Below are 20410 nucleotides of genomic sequence, written 5' to 3' on the forward strand. Positions count from 1 at the left end.
CCATCCTGCAACAGTATTGCTTTTGTAACTATATGGACTCGTGCTCCGCTGCAGAGTAAATATTCTGCAGTAAAATTCCAATATTAAATGGAAAATGCTCTAAATGTAAATGTAAATGTTGCTGGTTTAAACGCAATGACCAGTAGGAGGCGCTGCTGCCAGGCGTGTGCCATGGACCACATCCCGGTGTAATATCTTTATGTGAGAGTTTATTTCTAATCTTTCTCCACATGGTGAATGATGGGTGAGAAGTTTATTAACAATTAATCAACTTATTAAATCGACTTGTGTTTTTTTACATTCAAGAAAACACTCAGAAACATCCAGACTGGGATATGAACAACGCAACAGTGACGGCACGTGGCTGAACTTCGTGCCCATTGGAACGGTTCCTGTTCATGAACCTGCGGTACGGAACCAATACACCCAATTTGGCTTTAAGCCGGGGAGCGGTGAACACAACGCAGTCTCCTCGCTGCCGTCCAATGAAGGCGGAGCTTCACGATTCCGACAGGAAGGGGTGGGCCAGGGCCTGGCTGGCCGTGATGCGCTTGGCTGGGCTGAATTCGAGGAATTTCTGTGAAGCAGAGGTCAAAGGCCTCGTCACATGACCCAACCAGCCAGGCCGTTTACTTCCTCCTATCAAACGCACGCACACACACGCACACACACACACTCACACACACTCACACGCAGCAGCTCGTGCGCCTGGGCGTCGGCGTGGGGGAGGACTTGGCCGACCGCTCCTGTACTAGACCCACCCCATTCCGCAGGGTAGCGAACGGGACTTTCCTCAGGCCACTCCTCCTTTCTGGGCAAGCCAATCACTCTGCAGCAGAAAACCGCGGAGGAAATCAAAATCGACCTGAACGATCATTAAGCATCACTGGTACTCACTCAAAGATCTTCTTAAGCTGCTGAGTCTCGGTGAAGCCTCGAAACAGCGGCCTGGTGGGAAACACACACACTTTCACATGCGAGGCCGCGTGCAGCACCAGAGCAGCGGCGCCGGTCGTAAAGGGGGCGGGGCTTATTACCTGAGCAGGTACAGCTCGGCGAAGATGCAGCCGGCGCTCCAGATGTCCACCGACGACATGTAGATGGAGCGGAGCAGAACCTCCGGCGCCCGATACCACAGGGTTACCACCTGGGCGCACACACACACACACACACACACACAGTGTAAAGAAGTCTGAAACGAGTGTGAGGACAGAGGCTCTTACAGTCGGCGTCAGGGCGATGTTGTAGGTGTAGATCCTGGCCAGGCCGAGGTCGGTGATCTTCACCACGCCGCGGCTGCTGATCAGCACGTTGTCCGGCTTCAGGTCTCGATGGACCACCATGTTGGAATGCAGGAAGTCCAGCCCGCTCAGCAGCTGACGGGTCACATCCTGCAGGGACGGCGGGGACGCGTGAGTAAACCGAATGCACCGGTTTAAAGACGGAGCTCCTCACCCTTATCTTGTCTCGGCTCAGTCCGGTCTGGGAAGCCGAGTGGAGGAAGGCGGCCAGGTCCTGGTCGATGTACTCAAACACCACGGTCATGTCCAGGGCCTGGTCCCTCACACACACCGACACATCCAGCATCCTGGATGGGTGTGAAAAAGCACGTTTCTTCGCACAACTCGACATCAACGCTTGGAGGGGCTGGGTGGAAGTGACGGCGTGGCGTGGGGTTACCGGATGATGTTGGGGTGCCGGAAGGCCTCCAGCCTGCGCAGCAGCGCCACCTCCCGGACCATGAAGGCGGGGATCCCCGCGTCCCCCGAGGCCCGCTGCTCCGCGGGCAGCTTCATCTTCTTCACCGCGACCAGCCGCTGCTGCTGCCCGGTCTCTCGGGCTTTGAACACCTGGCCGTAGGACCCTTCGCCGATTTCGGCCAGGATCTCGTAATCCGGGCGACCATCCATCTAGTTCCAACCGTTTTAAATCCAAACTTTTATTAATATATTATTTGTTTTTTAGAAATTTAATTTAAAGATTCGAATCTGTAGATTCGCACGTCGGAAAAACGTCGAGACGCGCCCAGACGTTCCGTGCAAACCATTAAATCATAAATGTTGGATCATTAAAACATGGTTTCCTTAATTTAAAAAAATCGTTTTTTTACCGATGCAACCAGAATAAAAATTGGCGATTAAAAGAAATTAGAGAAAAAAAAAAGAAAAAAAACTCCGACTTCCGGAACAGAAAAGCCCACGTTCAGTTCCGATAAAAGTACAACACCGGATGCACAAATAATGACCTTTATTTCCAATAACCACCACATTATTTTCAGGGCTGGATACTGATATTCAAGGCACATGAACTTAATAACAGGGAATGGAAAAAAAATATACATTTATATAACGTTACACGTTATAACTATACTGAATGACAATCGGTTCGGAAATCAGGATTAAGCGCATTTAATGCGCCGTACAGAGTTTTGGAAGTAAAGTGCTGGTCGATCAGGACAAGGAAAACCGTTACTGCTCCTTCCTGAACCTCCTGAAGCCCCAGGCCATGTTGACGGCGTCCAGGTGGACGTTGCGGTTCAGGAGGACCGAGGTGCAGGTCAGGGCTCCAGCCAAGGCGCCGGCGAGCCCGCAGACAAACACATCCTGACCTGAAGAAGTAAAACCAACAGAGAAGTAGCTGAGATGAGAAGAAAAATAGATAAATAAAAAAAGAGGGCGGGGCCAGGGACTGACCGGTCAGGTACAGGTTCTTGACGGGCGTCTGCGGCCGCATCATGGCCGTGGCCATCGGGCTGAAGCGCTCGATGCCGTGGTCGGCCCCGTAGATCTCTCCCTCCGGGGCGGCGATGTAAAACTGGTTGGTGACCGGGGTGCCGGCGTCCATGTACTCCACCTGCGGGAGGAGACGCGGAGGACCATCACACCTCCACCGGGGACCAACTCAGAATGAAGGAACGATAACACGGTCGGCGGGAGGGTGCTGGTACCCGGCCTTTGACTTTGGGGTAGATCTGTGTGACGATGTCCAGCGCCGACTGGATCATAGTGTCCTTCAGCTGCTTGTACTCGGCGCTGCGGTTGGTCACCTTCTCGTCCTTCCACTCTTCAAACCACTTGTAGGGAGCAAAACTGACCAAGGTCAGAGTGGACTTCCCTGCACACAGACAGAGGCCGCGGTCAGGTAGACGTTTCAGCTACCAGACCGACCGCAACACAGCTTCATCGGGAGGAGGAGGACGGAGGCGCTGCAGTACCTGGACTTCGCTCCTCCCAGGTGGGGTCTTTGGCAGAAGGCGACGCCATGAAGAGCAACGGGTTGCTGTTGGCATTCTCTCGGCTGCCCTTCAGGTAACCATCACACCTGTGGAGCATCAGAGGGACGGTCCTTCACCACCAAATTCAAATTTTACTTGTCACATACACAGTCACGCACGGTGTGACCTGCAGTGAAATGCTTGTGCAACTGCTATTGACCTCAATATTACAAATATTGCAAGTAATTACAAAAGTGTATAGGGGAAGTGGTGGCCTAGCGGTTAAAAAAAAAAAAAAAAAAAGTGAAGTGATTGTCACATGTGATACAGAGCAGCACAGCACACGGTGCACACAGTGAAATTTGTCCTCTGCATTTAACCCATCACCCTGAGTGAGCAGCGGGCAGCCATGACCGGCGCCCGGGGAGCAGTGTGTGGGGACGGTGCTTTTGCTCAGTGGCACCTCAGTGGTAGCTTGGCGGATCGGGATTCGAACCGGCAACCTTCTGATTACGGGGCCACTTCCTTAACCGCTAGGCCACCACTGCCCTTAAGGAAGCGGCCCCGTAATCAGAAGGTTGCAGGTTCGAATCCCGATCCGCCAAGGTGCCACTGAGGTGCCACTGAGCAAAGCACCGTCCCCACACACTGCTCCCCGGGCGCCGGTCATGGCTGCCCACTGCTCACTCAGGGTGATGGGTTAAATGCAGAGGACAAATTTCACTGTGTGCATCGTGTGCTGTGCTGCTGTGTATCACATGTGACAATCACTTCACTTTCTTCTTCACTTTCTTCTTCTTTCTTCTTAATACAGGGGACACGTTTCACCGCGTCACCGTGCGCTGCGCTGCAGCGTTTCACAACGACAATCACGTCACTTTCGCTTCACTCACAGCTCATCCAAGTTGTTCTCAGCAAAAACCCAGTAGTTTTCTGCTTTGAGGCCCAGCTCCTCTTTGGTGCCGTCCAGACCCAGGAACATGCTCAGGCCACCTTCTCCGTGCTTTATCGTGCTCAGAATGGACTGGATGGCTGTCCAGAGGAAGGAGGGAGACAAGACATCAGGGACAAAACAAGAGCGAGACATGCAAACAATGGGACGATGATGGTCAGAGGGCTCCGGGACGTAGATTTGTGCTCCTCACCTGGCAGCTTCTGGAGCTCCAGGGGCAGGAGCTGCTGGTAGGTATTGAAAATGCCAGCATCGGAGACCACCACAGGTGCGTGCACGTGAACCTCCTCCTTCCCCTTCAGGACACTCACGCCTGTCACCAGAGCAGGCATTTGGACCATGAGCATCTGCTTTGTTTCTGGTAAGAACATCTGACCTCAGTTCCACAGGTCTGGGTCTTACCAATTGCCTCTTTGGCTTCATTAACCAGGATGCGGTTGACAGGCGCCCGTACAAGAACAGCACCCCCCGCCTTCTCAATGATGGGGATCATGTGGTAGGCAATTTCACTGGCTCCGCCTCTCGGGTACCACGCTCCGTCCAGGAAGTGGTAGACCAGCACGCTGTGCATGGAGAAGCTGGAGTCTTTTGGGATGTTGCCTGGAAACAGAAGTCACAAGAACACGGGGGTTAGAGATATGAAAATTAAAGCAGCTGGGCCACACCCACAAGAAGGTGTCCCCATGGTTCAGTTGACCAGCTGGGAGGAAACCAGTGGACTTTTCTCCTCCAGCCAATGCCCACCTCAGGTCAAAGGTATTTAAAAAAAATTTTTTAAAAAAATCACCGTAGGTGCCGAAGATGTAGCACAACACGGCCCTCAGGTCCTTGTTCTCAGTCAGGCCGTTGACCACGTCAGTCAGGCTGCGGGACGCCATCCGGAAGAAGAAGCAGAGGCGACTGGCCAGGCCGGAGTACACCAGGAACTTGGCCACAGGGATGGGGAGAACCTTGATCATCGCCACCAGCCACATGCTCTTCGCCACTTTCTGAAAGAAAGCAGACAGCGCAGCGGTCACGTTCAGGCATCTACGTCTGCAGCCAGACAGGAAATGGGGGCTAAAGGGGACGTTGACCGCAGCTGATCACAGAGCAGAACAAACTGGTGGTGTTTTTCCACCCGTTTCCAAACATGGAGAACTTGACCTGAAACGCTCCCTGGACCGGAGTCAAACAGGAACCCAGCAAACGTGCAATAAAACTCCCCTCTGTCGCAACCCCGTCTGCGCCCGACTGCGCAGTTGACTTTAGACTGTTGTTGACTCAACGCCGAAACGCTCCAGGAGGTCAGTGGGGCGAAGGGCGCGGTATACGGCGGGTATATACTGGAACGGCTGAGTGGGTCTCCGATCAGACTCCGCCAAAGGCCACTGCGATGCCTGGCGCAGACGTGAACCTTTGCTGGTCTCGCGGTTCGACTCCATGACGATGCATCACATGCATTTTTTCTACATTACGTTTTCGAATAAGTCAGCGAGGTGAGAGTTCAGGCCCCGTAAACACGGTTTTTCTGCCTTTCAGGGAGTCAGGTGAGTTCGGACTGAACGGCGACTGTTCAGTGGCGCTGTACTCAGATCAGGCCGCCACGGTCACCACTACATTTTAAACTAGAACATCCCCTAATACCTGGGAACAGGACGCCAGGTCATGTGTACAGCAGGAACCAATCGGCAAGTGACCCTACAAAACCAGCGGCACGCGATGCCGTTCGGCCCCACCCACCCTGATGAGCCTCATGTACTCGTCGATGGCCTTCTGCTCTCCGGGGAACAGTTTCTTCAGCTCGCTGGCGAAGCGCTTGTGCCCGCTGTAGATGGGGTAGAAGCGCCGGTTCTCGGGGGGGCCGAGCACCACGGTGTCGAATGGGTTCTCCATGGGTTCCCACTGCAGCTGGCCGTTGGTGATCTGCTCCAGCGTGCAGCTGAAGGGGTTCTGGCCCAGGAGCCCGCCGATGTAGTGGATACCTGCGGCGGGGGAGGGCCAAAGGTCACTTCCTGTCTGGGGACAGGGGCCGATTCGCTGATGGTCACCTACCGGCATCAAACTCGAAGCCTTTCTCCGTGAAGGTGTGGCAGCAGCCCCCTGCCCGGTCATGTTGCTCCAGCACCAGGACCCTTTTGCCCACTTTAGCCAGGAGAACGGCAACGGCGAGCCCACCCATGCCGCTGCCGACCACCACGGCGTCCAGATTCTCCGGCACCTTGCTGGCAAGAAAACCTGGAGGAGACCACACGGATCCCGGCTGAGGACATCATCAGATCACTTTATCGTCATTCAGTCAGTGTAGATGCATGGTTGGACCAAACGAGATTGTTGGAAAGACTATGTGAAAACGTATAGAATATAAAGATGAGACAGAGAGAGTGGGGTGGTGGCCTAGCGGTTAAGGAAGTGGCCTCGTAATCAGAAGGTTGCCGGTTCGAATCCCGATCCGCCAAGGTGCCACTGAGGTGCCACTGAGCAAAGCACCGTTCCCACACACTGCTCCCTGGGAGCCTGTCATGGCCGCCCACTGCTCACTCAGGGTGATGGGTTAAATTTCACTGTGTGCACCGTGTGCTGTGCTGCTGTGTAACACATTCTAGAGACAAGATGACCCTTAATTAGTAAGGACAAGGAACTTTACATTTTCAGCGGACAGTGAAGTGAAAGTGAAGTGATTGTGGCTTGTGATACACAGCAGCACAGCACACAGTGCACATAGTGAAATTTGTCCTTGGTGAGCAGTGGGCAGCCATGACAGGCGCCTGGGGAGCAGTGAGTGGGGACGGTGCTTTGCTCGGTGGCACCTCAGACAACCTTCTGGGGCCACCACTGCCCCCGTACAAGATAAGAGCAGCAAGCAAAATAATTAGCATACTGTAGACTATACAAATAAATAATTTGGAAATAACTGTGGATGTGTGTTTTAAACATATATATATATATTTATGTATGAGTATTTATTAAAAAGGTAGAGAATATTGTACTTTTGGACACCAGTCCAGGTCTGCTGGTCACGTCCTTCGTCTGAACACACATCCCTGTCCCCTGGTGTATTAATAGTGTGAACTCTGTCACGACTTGGAGCTGGATCCACACCAACGTCGACGTGAAACCCTTCACGCCCTCCTGCCTGGAAACTGGCCGCTGGGTCCCGTGGACAATCTGGCCACGTTATGAGGAGTTCCGTGTGGAAATGAGCCACCAGGCTGTGCACCTTACTGGTGAAGGGCCGAGTAAAGTGAGCAGCGTGTTTGCACGCTGCAGCTGATCAAGTGTGAAAATGCGAAAATTATTTCAAAATAAAAGTTCCAAATGGAAAGACGGGGAACGAGCGAATCTACACGAATTCAGCTGGGGGTCCAACTACACGCGACATTCCATCTTCATCACGCACTTTCACGCTGGTTAAAGGCCCTGGATAAAAGGGTTTGATTTGGGATTTGGGGGTTTTATTTTGAAGAGCTTTACGTCGGAAGCGCGGCTGCAGTACTATTTCGCGTTTTCGCCATTTATCGGCATTGTGAAAGTGGAGGTTTCGTGGCGAGGGACCTTCTCGTGGAGCGCCCGACAACACTCACCCTGCTTCAGCACTTTATTCTTCACCTTGCGGTCGGTCACCGTCGGCCTCGGCGGCTCCCGGGTGTCCGCCTGAAACGGGTTCGGCCCGCGGCCGCCGAACATCGCCCGGCAGAGGAGCAGCAGCAGAGCCGCGGAGACGATCCCGACCGCGATCCACATCCTGGGGCCGAGGAGGAGCAGGCTTCTTCTGGGGCTTCTCCTGCCGCCGCCGCGGCTACATATGAATCCGCGCGTGTGACGCCACCCACTGGGCGTCGAAAGATCTTTCGACATAATAATAATAAAAAAAAATAAAAACCTGAGATAAGAAACCATAAATCAGCTGGCAAGAGTCCTACTCTGCTCAAGGTTCAACGTCTTACCAAATAACTAACGTTGGTGGTAACCTAGTGGACAAGACCCTCACCTATGAACCAGGAGACCCGGGTTCGAACCCCATTTACTACCATTGTGTCTCTGAGCAGGACACTAAACCAGGGGGGGACTGTCCCTGTAACTACCGATTGTAAGTAACAAATTGTAAATAATAACAACATTTATTTCTTATACAGCCCATAATCACATACAGTACGTCTCTACGGGCTTTGACAGGCCCTACAGTTGACACCCAACACACTTGACCCTTCTGCACACAAGGAAAAACTAAGTGAGAAAAAAAGAAAGTAAGAAACGTTGGGAAGGAGTGATACAGAGAGGGACGCCCTTCCAGGGTAGAGTGAGCCTGCAAGTGCAGTGTTGGCCAAGCAGTTAAGGTAGCGGCCCCGTTATCAGAAGGTTGCTGGTTCGAATCCCGATCCGCCAAGGTGCCACTGAGCAAAGTCACCGTCCCCACACACTGGTCCCCGGGTGCCTGTCATGGCTGCCCACTGCTCACTCAGGGTGATGGGTTAAATGCAGAGGACAAATTTCACTGTGTGCTGTGCTGCTGTGTATTGCAATGACAATCACATCCCTTTAAAGTGGTGTCAGTGCAGGGATAAGGGCATCTGATAAATGCCGTAAATGTAATGTAAATAACTATCATTTAAAAGTTTGAACTTGATTGTGGAGAGCCTTTCCTGGACATTGAGGGTCTCCTCTTCATGTTCTACCTGTAAAGGTGAAAGGTCTGCGTTGTGGGTGTTTCCCAAGGGTAGTTTGGACATCTGGAGATCCTTACACATTAAAAACACAGAGCGATAAAAGACCATAAATCAGCTGGCAGAAGTCCTACTCTGTGCAGCGGTCATGCTTACTGCGTAGCTCCGTGCATGTGTGTGTTTTATACACTAGATTTACAATTTTACACCCAATTACGCCTCTCAACGTCTTAATTCCTTTTTATTATCTTAATGAGACAGGTCAGAATGTGGGTGGAGTGTGCGCAACAATGAATACACACACATTCACACTCTGTATCGGCATGTTTATTCGCACAAAAGCGAGATGTTATGAGCTGGTCATGGATATCATGGACGTAAAAAGGTGGAAGCAGGTTCAGTTGGGTGGCTACCTGGTCCAGGCGGACCTGCAGTCGATCTATTTCTGGCCTGAAAGATTTTCCCATCTGTTCACGTTTATGATTCCTGCGTATGAATCCTGGACATCGACAAGATGTCCAGTCCATGAACTCACTCTCTCACTCACACAGAAGCTGCTCATAGATTCTACACTTTATTAATCACAAAACACACACACACACACACACACACACTCTGCACCTGAACATTTCTTCTTTGCAACAACCAACAGAACCCGTTTATTGATTTATTTTTAAACCATGTACCATCAGTCCCATCCCCACTCGATACTGTCTAAAACCACACCCACTGTGGGGTACCCCGCCCACAAATGCCATCCCAGCCCCTCACCCAGCAACATCCCCATCTTTCCTGTCCACCGACCCTCCCCAATTAATAACACCGGTCAGTAGAAGCCCGTGTCCACAATTCAACCTGAGCCCAGAGCCCCGCCCCTTTAACCGTTACTTGGCGGTTTACAGGATTGGCCGCTTGTTTATCCAATGGTGTACAGAAATGTAATGTGAAAACATGGCATATTTTCATACCATTATTTCCATACAATCTTGGGGGGAAAAAAAAAAAATCATGTCCATAGTAACAGTGAAACTCTGAAGGGAAGAGGAGGCGGAGCCACCATAAAGATGAAAATGAACAGCCAATCACAGAAGCCCTTCAGTCCACTCTGGAGGTTTATTTTGAGTCTTCCCCACGATTTATATCTAAAACTCGTTCTGCTGAAATTTTCATTTCTCTCCTTTTATGGGAAAAAAAATAAATAAATAAAAAGTCTCCATTAGACCAGGAGGAAAAAAATATGATGCGTGTTAAAGATTAGGTGTGGCATATATCATGTACATCTGAATTACATGAACGTTTACATGCAAGTATATAAGATGTTTACATTGGCTTGCTTTGAAAATGACTGCATGTGTATGTGTGTGTGTGTGTATACAGTTGTCACACACTCCATTGTCCAATGAGAATCATGGTTGCTGCAGTCTAAGATGAGGAGAGAAAGAAGAGCGAGCGAGTAAGAAAAGAGATAAGTGGGCACGAAGGGAGAGGGGGAGAAAAAAAAAAAAAAAAAAAAAAAAAAGGAGAGAGAGGTGGTGGTGCAGGAGGAGGTTATGCCCCCACCGCACCATTTTCCAGCTTCCAGCATGGCAGCAGTAGTGCAGGTTCAAAGGGTCAAAGTTCAAATGTAAAAATGGGCGGTGGCGTCATTCCTGAAGCAGGACGTCCTTCTCCAGCATCTGTCAGGTGGTCAGTGTGTGATGTCACAGCCGGCATAAAGACGCGCAACAGTGTGGGGATGGCAAAAGGGGCGGGGTCACTGCAACACCAAACCCACCTGAAGAATACAAGAGGCTAATATAACTGAACACACCCAGTCGTTACATAAGTCTAATTATTACACCGGCCGACAATAAAAAGAAAAGACAAGGGAAAAATTATATTAAATACGCTTTTTAAATTAAAGGGCAAATTGTCAATTTAGAGGTTAATGGGGCAGCGGTGGCCAAGCAGTTAAGGAAGCGGCATCGTAACCAGAAGGTCGCCGGTTCGACTCTCCATCCGCCAAGGTGCCACTGAGCATAGTACAGTCCCCACACACTGCTCCCCGGGCGCCTGTCATGGCTGCCCACTGCTCACCAAGGGTGATGGTTAAATACAGAGGACACATTTCACTGTGTGTCTTTCTAATTCAAACTTAATGCAATTACTGATCATTGAATGATGTTTTCACCCATTAAATATATATATATTTTTTTTAAGTTTCAGATATCGAGGTGTTAACTTTGTTGTAAAAGACTGTAATCGGAGCATCGCCATAGCAGTCTTCTAATATCACAGAAATCTAGCAAGATGGCCGAAGAAGAGAACCTTAAAAAAATAAAATTGCACATCAGCAGCCTGGTCATCAGGACAATATGAGTAGGGCTGCACGATTTGGGAAAAAAGACATATTGCGATTATTGAGATCAATATTGCGATATGATAAAGGACACTTGCTTGTATATCAATGAAAAGTCGCATACTAATAGTGAAATGTTTCATTTCAAAGTGAAACATACAAACTACTTATAACAACCTGAAATGCCCAGTGCTTTCAAAATACAATATTCTACAAAATTAAATAAATCACAAAAAAACTCTTTTACATTACTGTCGAACGACAAACCCTGGTAAGCCTAAACAACTGTTTTGATTATATTTGGCCATTATAAAATCCTGTATTATTACGTTTAACCAAAACGTTGTTTGGAGGCTGACTTTGAACACAGGGATGCATAACTTTGCTAGCTTAGCTAAGATTAAGATTTATAAACTGAGGTGAATTTCTTTAGGAAACCTTCAAAGTTTGAGAAAAGTTAACTAAACAGCTAAGAACAGTCTAAATAGTTAATGCCTCCGTTTAGCCAAAACATTGTTTGGAGGCTGACTTGAACACAGGAATGCATAGCTTCGCTAGCTTAGCCTAGCTTAACTAAGGTTAAGACTTATAAAATGAGATTTTATAATGGCCAAATATATTCAAAACAATTGTCCAGCCTTACCTATGGAATGTAATCCCCCGGGATCTGGTTTGGAGCGTACAGCGGTTTGTACAGCCCCAAGCAACACAAGAGTGAGGCATTTTTATGCACTTCTCTCCATAGACATTTATACGCGTCACTCCACAGCAGAGCCTCTCTAAATATGGCGGCGAAGTTGACGTACAATGCAGTGCGTCATGGGGCGTCTAACCATATGTCTCCGAATTGAAAGTCATGTGACCAAATACGTCACATCCGACTGAAGTGAGACTTCAGTCAGCTCGCAAACTTTGAGAGAATGAGAGAATGGATCGGATATGTTGCCAATCCAATCCATGTACTAATCATTTAAATCGCAGCTTTTTGCATTCATGTAATCGCACAGACTGACATCGCGATTACGATTAGATTTATCGTGCAGCACTAAATATGAGTTTTTGATGTTTATTGCCACAAAGAATCTCACCACATGAATGAAATAAATAGATGTGTGTGTGTGTGTGTGTACTGGGGCAAGGCTTCAGTTCCTGATATAACTGACTCCGCCCCACTAAGCTCCACCCACATACCTTCTCTGCACCCATGCTGGGACACTTCCAATTGTACAGGTAGTACTGCAGGTTCCCATCACCAATCCCGAACTTCAGCTTATCCAAGAACGTCTTGTTCTCCATCAGGTCCAGAGCGTTGAAGACATCAAACCCTTTCTGCAGCAGGAGGACACAGAGGAAGCAGGACGTTATGAAGATTTCAGTCCCGCTGGGTCTACTGCACAGCCTGGCTGATCAGAGCATCGCCTCACCGACTTGGCAAGAACGAGGGCGTCGCTCATCAGGTCCAGCAGGGGCGTGGTAGTGTGCACATTGTAGAAGGAGTACGCCGCCTTCAGGCTGCGGTGTACCGGGTGGTTCATGATGGTGGAGGGCAGTGTGTAGAAGCTCAGGAAGTCAGTCACCTTCCCCTCAGGGCTCTGGAAAGAACCGGTGCCGTGTCGTTATCAAACGTAAAAAGACTACGTTTATACCACAGCGCACGTCCTACCTCCACCAAGTAGGTGTCGATGATGTTCTCCTGAGGGAGGAGCCAGTGCTCCACCTCCTCTCGACTCATGACGGGCACCAGGTTGAACTGCTTCAGGTACTCCAGCAGAAGTCTGTGCACCGCAGGAACGTCCTTCTTGGTCATCGGGCGCAGGCCACCGGCCTTCGGAGCCTGGGGGAGGCAGCAGAGTGCAGAGACGTCAGGAACATCTTCAACGTCCTTCGAAACGGGCGACGGGCAACACAACGCCGTCCATTCCGCTCACCTCAGGCAGGCGGTAGAGTTTCATCGTCCGCTGCATTGTCATGTTCCGGCTCAGGTGGGAAAATTTCACTTCGATCAGCTTCCGCGGATTCAGAGAGCGATGCCAATACCTAACATCACACACACAATTCAGATGCTGCAAAGAATCCATGTAGGACACGCCCAGGACATGATGTTTGGACCAGCCGGACTGTTAGACCAAACGATTACCCTTTTACGCTGAATTGCCCCAGAGAGACAGCCCCTCTACTTACTGAATGTAAGTCGCTTTGGATTGTAATTACTGTGGGCATAAATTGGTTTTAATCTTGACAACAGGGACCGTCCCCCATGGAGACACTCAGGGTTAAGTGTCCTGCTCAGGGACACGATGGTCAAAAGTGAGGTTCGAACCTGAAACTTTGTGGCCTTCTAGTTCACAGGTGAGTGTCTTACCCACTAGTCTACTACCACCCCTAGTTATTATTTCATGATGGTTCCAACCATCCTTCAGAGAGTGTGTGTGTGTCTCTCTCACCTGCAGGTGCTCACTGGTTTGGGCAGCACCACACCTGCCGTGTACACGGCCTGGAAGATGCCCTGCAGGTTGACACGGCGGGTGATCTCCCTGATGAGGACAGGCGCCACGCGCTTGGCGCGCAGCTTCTTGTGGACGCACAGGAAGTTAATTTCCACCATCTTCTTCTCCCTTGGGGGCGGAGGCAGGAGAGTCCGGGGTCAGAGGTTCACACTAACTGCACGAGCACACAGCGATAACAGGCTCCACGCCGGCATTTATGTTAGAGTCTCTTTTTACAAATGCTTTGTTTTTTCCATGTTCATTTCTTTAAAAATAATAAAATGAACGTGTCTCAATCAACGTATTTCTCCTCATGAATAGACTAGAACAAAAATAATCCCAGATTCCTGCTTAATATTGTAGCCAAACTAACCAGGAATGAGACACGGATACTCTCACTCAATATCATTATAGTACCAATGATTTTATGAATTTTTCATGATAAAATTGTTCCGAATAAAATAAACAGCCCCATCGATATTACTATGGAAAAATAAACAGGTGGACACGAACAAAGTTAATCCGACACCTGATCGCAGTCAGCTTTAGAATTATAGACCAACATCAAACCTTCCATTTACATTGAAAAACTTAGAAAAGGTCGTAGCCCAGCAGCTGAGCGCGTACAACATTCATGAAGTATATCAATCGGGATTCAGACCTCATCATAGCACTGAGACAGCGCTGGTTAAAGTGGTTAATGACCTGCTGTTGGCCTCTGATCAGGGCCGCATCTCAGGTCAAATTTGACTGATCGGTATCAGTTTGTGGAAATTAATGTTGATTCGTCTTCACATAGTAAAGTAGAGTTCCACAAGGTTGGTGTTCCACAAGGTTCAGTCTTAGGTCCATTGTTCTTTTCCTCATACATGTTACCTTTAGGTCACATAATTCGTAAACCATATATTAATTTTCACTGCCATGCTGACGACACACAGTATGTTTCAGCAACACAAGACGAGAGGCAGCAGCAGAACAGAATAGAGAATTGTCTGAAGGACATTTGACAGTGGATGTTCACCAACTTTCTTCTGTTAAACCCTGACAAGACAGAAGCTCTTGTACTTGGGCCTCAAGCAGCCAGGCATAAGCTGTCTGACTACATCATAACTCTGGATAGCCTTTCTATCTCACTAGGTACTGAAGTAAAGGATCTAGGTGTCCTTATTGACGCAGGTCTATCATTCGATTTGCATGTAGATAATATCACTAGGACAGCATTCTTTCACCTTAGAAATAGTGCAAAAATAAGAAATATTATCACGATGCAGAAAAGTTGGTCCGCACATGTTACATCAAGGTTAGATTACTGCAACGCACTACTGTCTGGATGCTCTAGTAGGTGCATGGGTTAACTCCAGCTAGTACAGAATGCTGCAGCCAGAGTTCAAACTAGAACCAGAAAAGTTGACCACGTCACCCCAGTCTCACAATCACTGCACTGGCTACACATCTGCGCATACATTTCCGATACGACCTGCGTCGATAAAACCCGATCAGCCTGACATTCAGGAGTGTGATCAAACCAAATGCATCTTCTCTTCCAAAAAGAGTGGACATTCTTTTCAGCTTTTCCACTCACACGTCGTAGATGCGGATGTTGGCCGGGATGGCGCTGATGAAGCCGACGAGCTTCTGGTTGGAGTCCACCCTGACACCACAGTGCCACTGAGGCAACCAGCCGGGAGGACGCAGTGCCCTGAAGGACAGACAGAGCGTGAGCGTGTGTGAGTGAGTGTGTGTGTGTGTGTGTGTGTGTGTGTGTGTGTGTGTGTGCACAACTGGAGTAGAATGCACTCACCACAGCAGGAACTCGGGCGAGTAGTCAAAGCGGAACATGTTGTCGTCGTCCTCCACGTAGTTTTCGTTTAGCAGCGTGTAGAGCTCCTTCAGCTGCAGAACACGGTCACAGTAAAGCTGCGCCAAAACTAAAGTAAAACAGGAGGAGGAAGTGTTCTCCTCACCACCATGGGGTTCCCCAGGTCGAGTGCGTGCCAGCTGAATCCCGTCGGGAGGCTGTATGGCTCCTCCCGAATGTGGTCCTTATCTGGCTCAATACAGCCATGTGAAGTCACCATCTCTCCTATTAAAAAAAAAATGACGGTAAAATGCACACACACACCCACTGTACAACTTTTCTTTTAGCAGCAGACAGGAAACACACTCTCGCACCCAGTTTGGGGACGGGCTGAGTGTCCCAGAACTGGTAGCTCCTCCTGCTGGCCTCCTCCATGGTCTTAGCTGGACCCTGACCCACAGAGAAGAGCTCGATGGCCTTCTGGATCTCCTGCAGCTTATCGGCGGGGAGTGAGTTCACCTGGGGAACCAGAAACATTTTAAACATGCATACAGTTAATTATACAATCTACATATATAACTAAATATTTAACTGTAAAAATCACCCACTTCTTATCTCCTAACAATATTAATCAGGAAACTACAAATTAGGACCCTTGATTTCAAGTAAATTTAACCTCACGGTTCGTTAATACAAATTAAATTGAAAGAATACCAGTTGAAATGGTGGAAGGATACTAGAATCAAAACTAGAAATAGGGCATATCCAGTTTTCACTCAGGGTTAAGTGTCCTGCTCAGGGACACGATGGTAGTAAGTGGGGTTTGAACCCGGGTCTTCTGGTTCATAGGCGAGTGTGTTACTCACTAGGCTACTACCACCCAGTTACTAGTATTTAATGAATAAACTCATACTTTCTTACTGGGGGGAGGAGACTGAGATGTTTAAAGAACCGCCAAAGTTAAATATAATATACTGCTCAAAAAAGGGAAAAAAAAAAAAAAAAAAAAAATCCTAGATCTGAATTAATGAATAAATTATTCTTATTAAATACTTTGTTCTTTACATAGCTGAATGTGCTGACAACAAAATAACACAAAAATTATCAATGGAAAACCCATGAAGGTCTGGATTTGGAGTCACCCTCAAAATTAAAGTGGACAAAACACACTGCAGTCCACGTGCCTGTATGACCTCCCTACAACGCCTGGGCGTGCTCCTGATGAGGGGGCGGAAGGTCTCCTGATCTCTTGACTATATCTGATACCTATTTAATAACGTATGTTTAGGGCTAAAAAGAAAAAAAGAAAGAAAGAAAGAAAGAAAGAAAGAGTGATTGTGATCCACAGCAGCACAGCACACGGTGCACACAGTGGAATTTGTCCTCTGCATGTAACCTAGCCTGAGTGAGCAGTGGGCACCATGACAGGCGCCCGGGGAGCAGTGTGTGGGGACGGTGCTTTGCTCAGTGGCACCTCGGCGGATCGGGATTCGAACCGGCAACCTTCTGATTACGGGGTCACTTCCTTAACCGCTAGGCCACCACTACCCTAAGTAAACGTTAAAACCTTCCAGCATCTCATTTTCACACACACACACACACACACACACACACACACCTTAGCAAGGGGGTCTGGTACAGACTCTTTGGCTCCTGATTTGTCTTTCTTCTTCTTCTGCTTCTTTTTCTTCTTTTTGGCTCCACTGTCCCCTTTATCTCTGAAGACAACACATTACAGTTTTATTGTACAGCGGAGGGTAAAAACGTACAGGACGTTCACAACCACGCTCCCTGACAAAAAGGCAGCGCAAACACTGCAGGACAAACAAAAAAAATAATTACTTCATATCAAATTCAAAATGTATTTGTCACACATTTATTGTCAACACAGTCATACACTGTATGATATGCAGTGAAATTATTTGCGACTGCTATAGACCTCGATATTGCAAATATTCAAGTGAACCCATATGCAAATATTGCAAACATAACCAAATATTACAATTTTGTGTGTTTAAAGTGCAAATGTGTAAAGTGAAAGTAAAGTGAAAATTGGTGCTAAATTATGGGGGAATTGAGTTCAGAAGTGATTGAAAGTGCTGGAGTGTATTATTGTTCTGTCCCATGTAGTGTTGTTGTTGCCACACTGAGGTCAAAGGTCAGTGGGGTGCTGCAATGAACGAGGAGTAGAGCACACACGAAATCCTATTAGCGTCCGAGGGGGGAGCCACGGTAGAACACACATACGACTGTAACTACAGGGCAGATGGCTGGCGGGCGTGTGTGTGTGTGTGTGTGTGAGGGACACGTCATTAATAGTGAACAAAAGACAAATGAGCATGTGACCACCGCAGCAGTTCCACAGGCGTCCAGATCCAGGAACGTCAACCGGCCATATAGCCTCTCTTCAGCACAGCCAGCACGCAATAAACACGCTCTCCATTCATGGTGATTATTGTTCTTTTAATTCTTTATCCAAATGACTGCTCCGCTCCCCCTTTGGTCACGGTTGCTATGGTTACCAAGTTTATGCCTAAAATACTGTTTTTGTGGTGGAAATGACAGTGAAGCAGTTCTGTGGGATTGCATTAAAATTCCACCTGGTGTGGAGCATGCCACAAATACTAATTTCCAGGCATATAAAGTGTGCTGAAGCTGTAAGAATTCCCCCATTTAAATATCCCACCGACCTTGAGCCAGTTGTGATGTTGAGAAACAACACAAGGCCTCATTATAAACCAAGCAAAACACAACCAATAAAGAAGAGAACAAGGCAAAAAGTGCGCTGATTTAAAAAAAAAAAAACCCGCACACACGATTTCTGCTGCAGCGACGTCGTGGCGTTGAGAGCTTTATCGTGTTTTATTTCCCCACGTCTAACGACATGAACGTACAGAGCAGCGGGGTCGCTCCGATTATCAGACCCTGACCTCGGAGTTCCATAAAACCCGCAAAACGAACCATGCCACGTGGTTAAAACAATTTCACGGTTTACATTTGTAGCATTTATTTCGACCGACAGCATGAAGCCCCGCCCGTTTTAGGACTGATTCCAATTCCAACCAATGAGGGCAGCGGCTCGGCCGTCGATCAAGCCAATAGACCAATCGGAATCAAGGGGCGGGACTCAAGGGTTTTAGGCTTCCTCAAGCCTGGCTGAGCTGAAGTCACGTTTTAAAACTGCAGGACGCGCGTTTCTTTTTTTTCCACCACAACGCCGAGCGCCGCCGCGGACTCACCCGTCATCAGAGTGATGCTCCTCATTTTCACAGTCGCTGCAGTGGCCGTGCTCGTCATCCAGCTTCTCTTCCTCAGGCTTCGGTGCTGTCTCATTCTCATCCGCCATCTTCGCCCAGGAAGTCCTGCCTGCCGTATTCCGCTCCGCTGTAGGACGGGCGCGTCTGCCGTGTTCGACGGCGCTCGGCGCACTTATGGGTGACCGTGTCGTAAAACGGCCAGCTCTTTTAGATGTACCGAATCGTCCGAATCGGTTCACAAAAAGAGATTAGTTCACCGAATCATTCAGTGCATGTTGGGAGGGGCCTGCGAACCCGACTTCCTAAACTGAGTGTTGTGGCTGTGTTCCTTTGTAAAAACTTTAGAAACTCGTTTATAAAATCATGATGTTTTAAGTGTCCTGTCCAATGGTATGATATTTAGCCGGTCCATTACAAGGACTGTGTAATTCACGCCAAACACAACTACTGCTCTAATGAAGGTAATACAACGTCTCGATTCTCATTTTATAAGAACATTATCCAACGCCCGGATTTTCTACCCTTTTGTCTGTGCTCATCTGCATTCTGTGACTCAAATTTCGTACTTATTTGTACTAAATCAACATTATGCAAATCTGACAATATTTCAACTGATATTGATAACAGTTTTGCTGTGTGTTGTACTGTTGATTGTATGGTGTCTTTGCGTGTCAGAAAGGCGCCTATAAATAAAATGTATTACTCTGTAATGTAAAGGGGGCTCAGTGAGTAATCCGTTCAGTGATCGTCTCATTACTGCCAGTATAAAGTTTTTGGTTTGTTTATCTGGTTGTCCTCGGAGGAAAATGATTCAGGAGAGTGTGGTTCACCGAGTGATTCGTTTTTTCAGGCGTCAGCGACTCCGGACTCCAGAACCAGTTGAGAAACGAACGAATCACTTGGGAAAGTGATTCTGTTCAGTACTTTCCTGTTAAAGATTCGTTCGTTTGAGCGAATCATTCGCGAACGACACAACACTAATGCGCTGACCGTGCGTCAAATTCCAACGAAGAATGTGCTGTACTTTCCATATAAACCAGTGACACCAAACAAAACCACTGTTCATCTGAGCTGGTTTGTGTGTAGATGCATGAGGAATATATGGTGTGTGTGTGAGATTTGTGTGTAGCCTCCGAGCATGCTCTTTGCTGACAAGTTGGGCCTTATCAGGGCTCTTAGTTTTTATAAACTCAAAATCTATAGAAATCAAACAAGAATTGCTGGTCTCGTCCTCCTGTTTAAAAGCGTCTGCAAAATAAAGTAAAGTAAAGTAGATGCGTGAGGGTTATATGGTGTATGTGCGAGGTTTCCTTGATATATGGGAGAAACCCCCCATGTCAAACACTGATTTATCCACATAGTAAGAGCAGAATTTCCTTATTTAGATGAAACAACGACATGATTTGTGTAGAGAAAGAGACTCTGAGCAGCAACACAATATTCGTCTCAGCCAGTAGAAAAAGATTCATTCGTTTACAGAGTTGGGAGAAAGCAACGGCCAGTTCTTATAGAACTATTTCATAGTTAATGTTAAGAAGATGAAAAAGATGAATTTAGTTAGTTTCCCTACTGATCTAAACCTTTGCACAGCACTGTATGTGTAACTACCAATAGAGTATTTGGTTTGTTAACAGGCACTTTCAGGTTTGTGTAAAGGCACATTGTGATAATTGTTTAAAAAAATATGTATTTTCCGTATTGGACATTTCTCAGTGTCTCCAT

General features: G+C 48.0%; 3 protein-coding genes across 3 annotated transcripts; all 3 read right to left on the bottom strand.

The window, feature by feature from the left end:
• Nucleotides 1-499: 499 nt before the first annotated feature.
• Nucleotides 500-1910, bottom strand: cdk21 (cyclin-dependent kinase 21). Its single transcript, XM_028985889.1, has 7 exons — nucleotides 1681-1910; nucleotides 1456-1588; nucleotides 1224-1391; nucleotides 1038-1147; nucleotides 898-948; nucleotides 691-829; nucleotides 500-577 (listed from the first exon to the last, which is right to left on the bottom strand). Exons 1-7 carry the CDS (start codon nucleotides 1908-1910, stop codon nucleotides 500-502), a joined length of 909 nt encoding a protein of 302 aa, XP_028841722.1.
• A 320-nt stretch (nucleotides 1911-2230) lies between these two features.
• retsat.2 (retinol saturase, tandem duplicate 2) lies at nucleotides 2231-7980 on the bottom strand. Its single transcript, XM_028986622.1, has 11 exons — nucleotides 7730-7980; nucleotides 6201-6383; nucleotides 5889-6130; nucleotides 4954-5155; nucleotides 4569-4766; nucleotides 4360-4479; nucleotides 4108-4246; nucleotides 3215-3321; nucleotides 2948-3114; nucleotides 2694-2853; nucleotides 2231-2608 (listed from the first exon to the last, which is right to left on the bottom strand). Exons 1-11 carry the CDS (start codon nucleotides 7887-7889, stop codon nucleotides 2469-2471), a joined length of 1818 nt encoding a protein of 605 aa, XP_028842455.1. The 5' UTR covers nucleotides 7890-7980; the 3' UTR covers nucleotides 2231-2468.
• Nucleotides 7981-9120: 1140 nt separating this feature from the next.
• On the bottom strand, nucleotides 9121-18856 carry nmt1a (N-myristoyltransferase 1a). Its single transcript, XM_028987933.1, has 12 exons — nucleotides 18671-18856; nucleotides 17050-17149; nucleotides 15806-15950; nucleotides 15598-15716; nucleotides 15435-15526; nucleotides 15216-15332; nucleotides 13592-13762; nucleotides 13076-13184; nucleotides 12811-12981; nucleotides 12572-12739; nucleotides 12339-12476; nucleotides 9121-10583 (listed from the first exon to the last, which is right to left on the bottom strand). The coding sequence occupies exons 1-12, from the start codon at nucleotides 18775-18777 to the stop codon at nucleotides 10563-10565; spliced, it is 1458 nt and encodes a 485-aa protein (XP_028843766.1). The 5' UTR covers nucleotides 18778-18856; the 3' UTR covers nucleotides 9121-10562.
• Between the last annotated feature and the right edge of the window lie 1554 nt (nucleotides 18857-20410).

Source organism: Denticeps clupeoides, chromosome 7 (assembly GCF_900700375.1).
Source record: "Denticeps clupeoides chromosome 7, fDenClu1.1, whole genome shotgun sequence".
NCBI classification, from domain to species: Eukaryota; Metazoa; Chordata; class Actinopteri; order Clupeiformes; family Denticipitidae; genus Denticeps; species Denticeps clupeoides.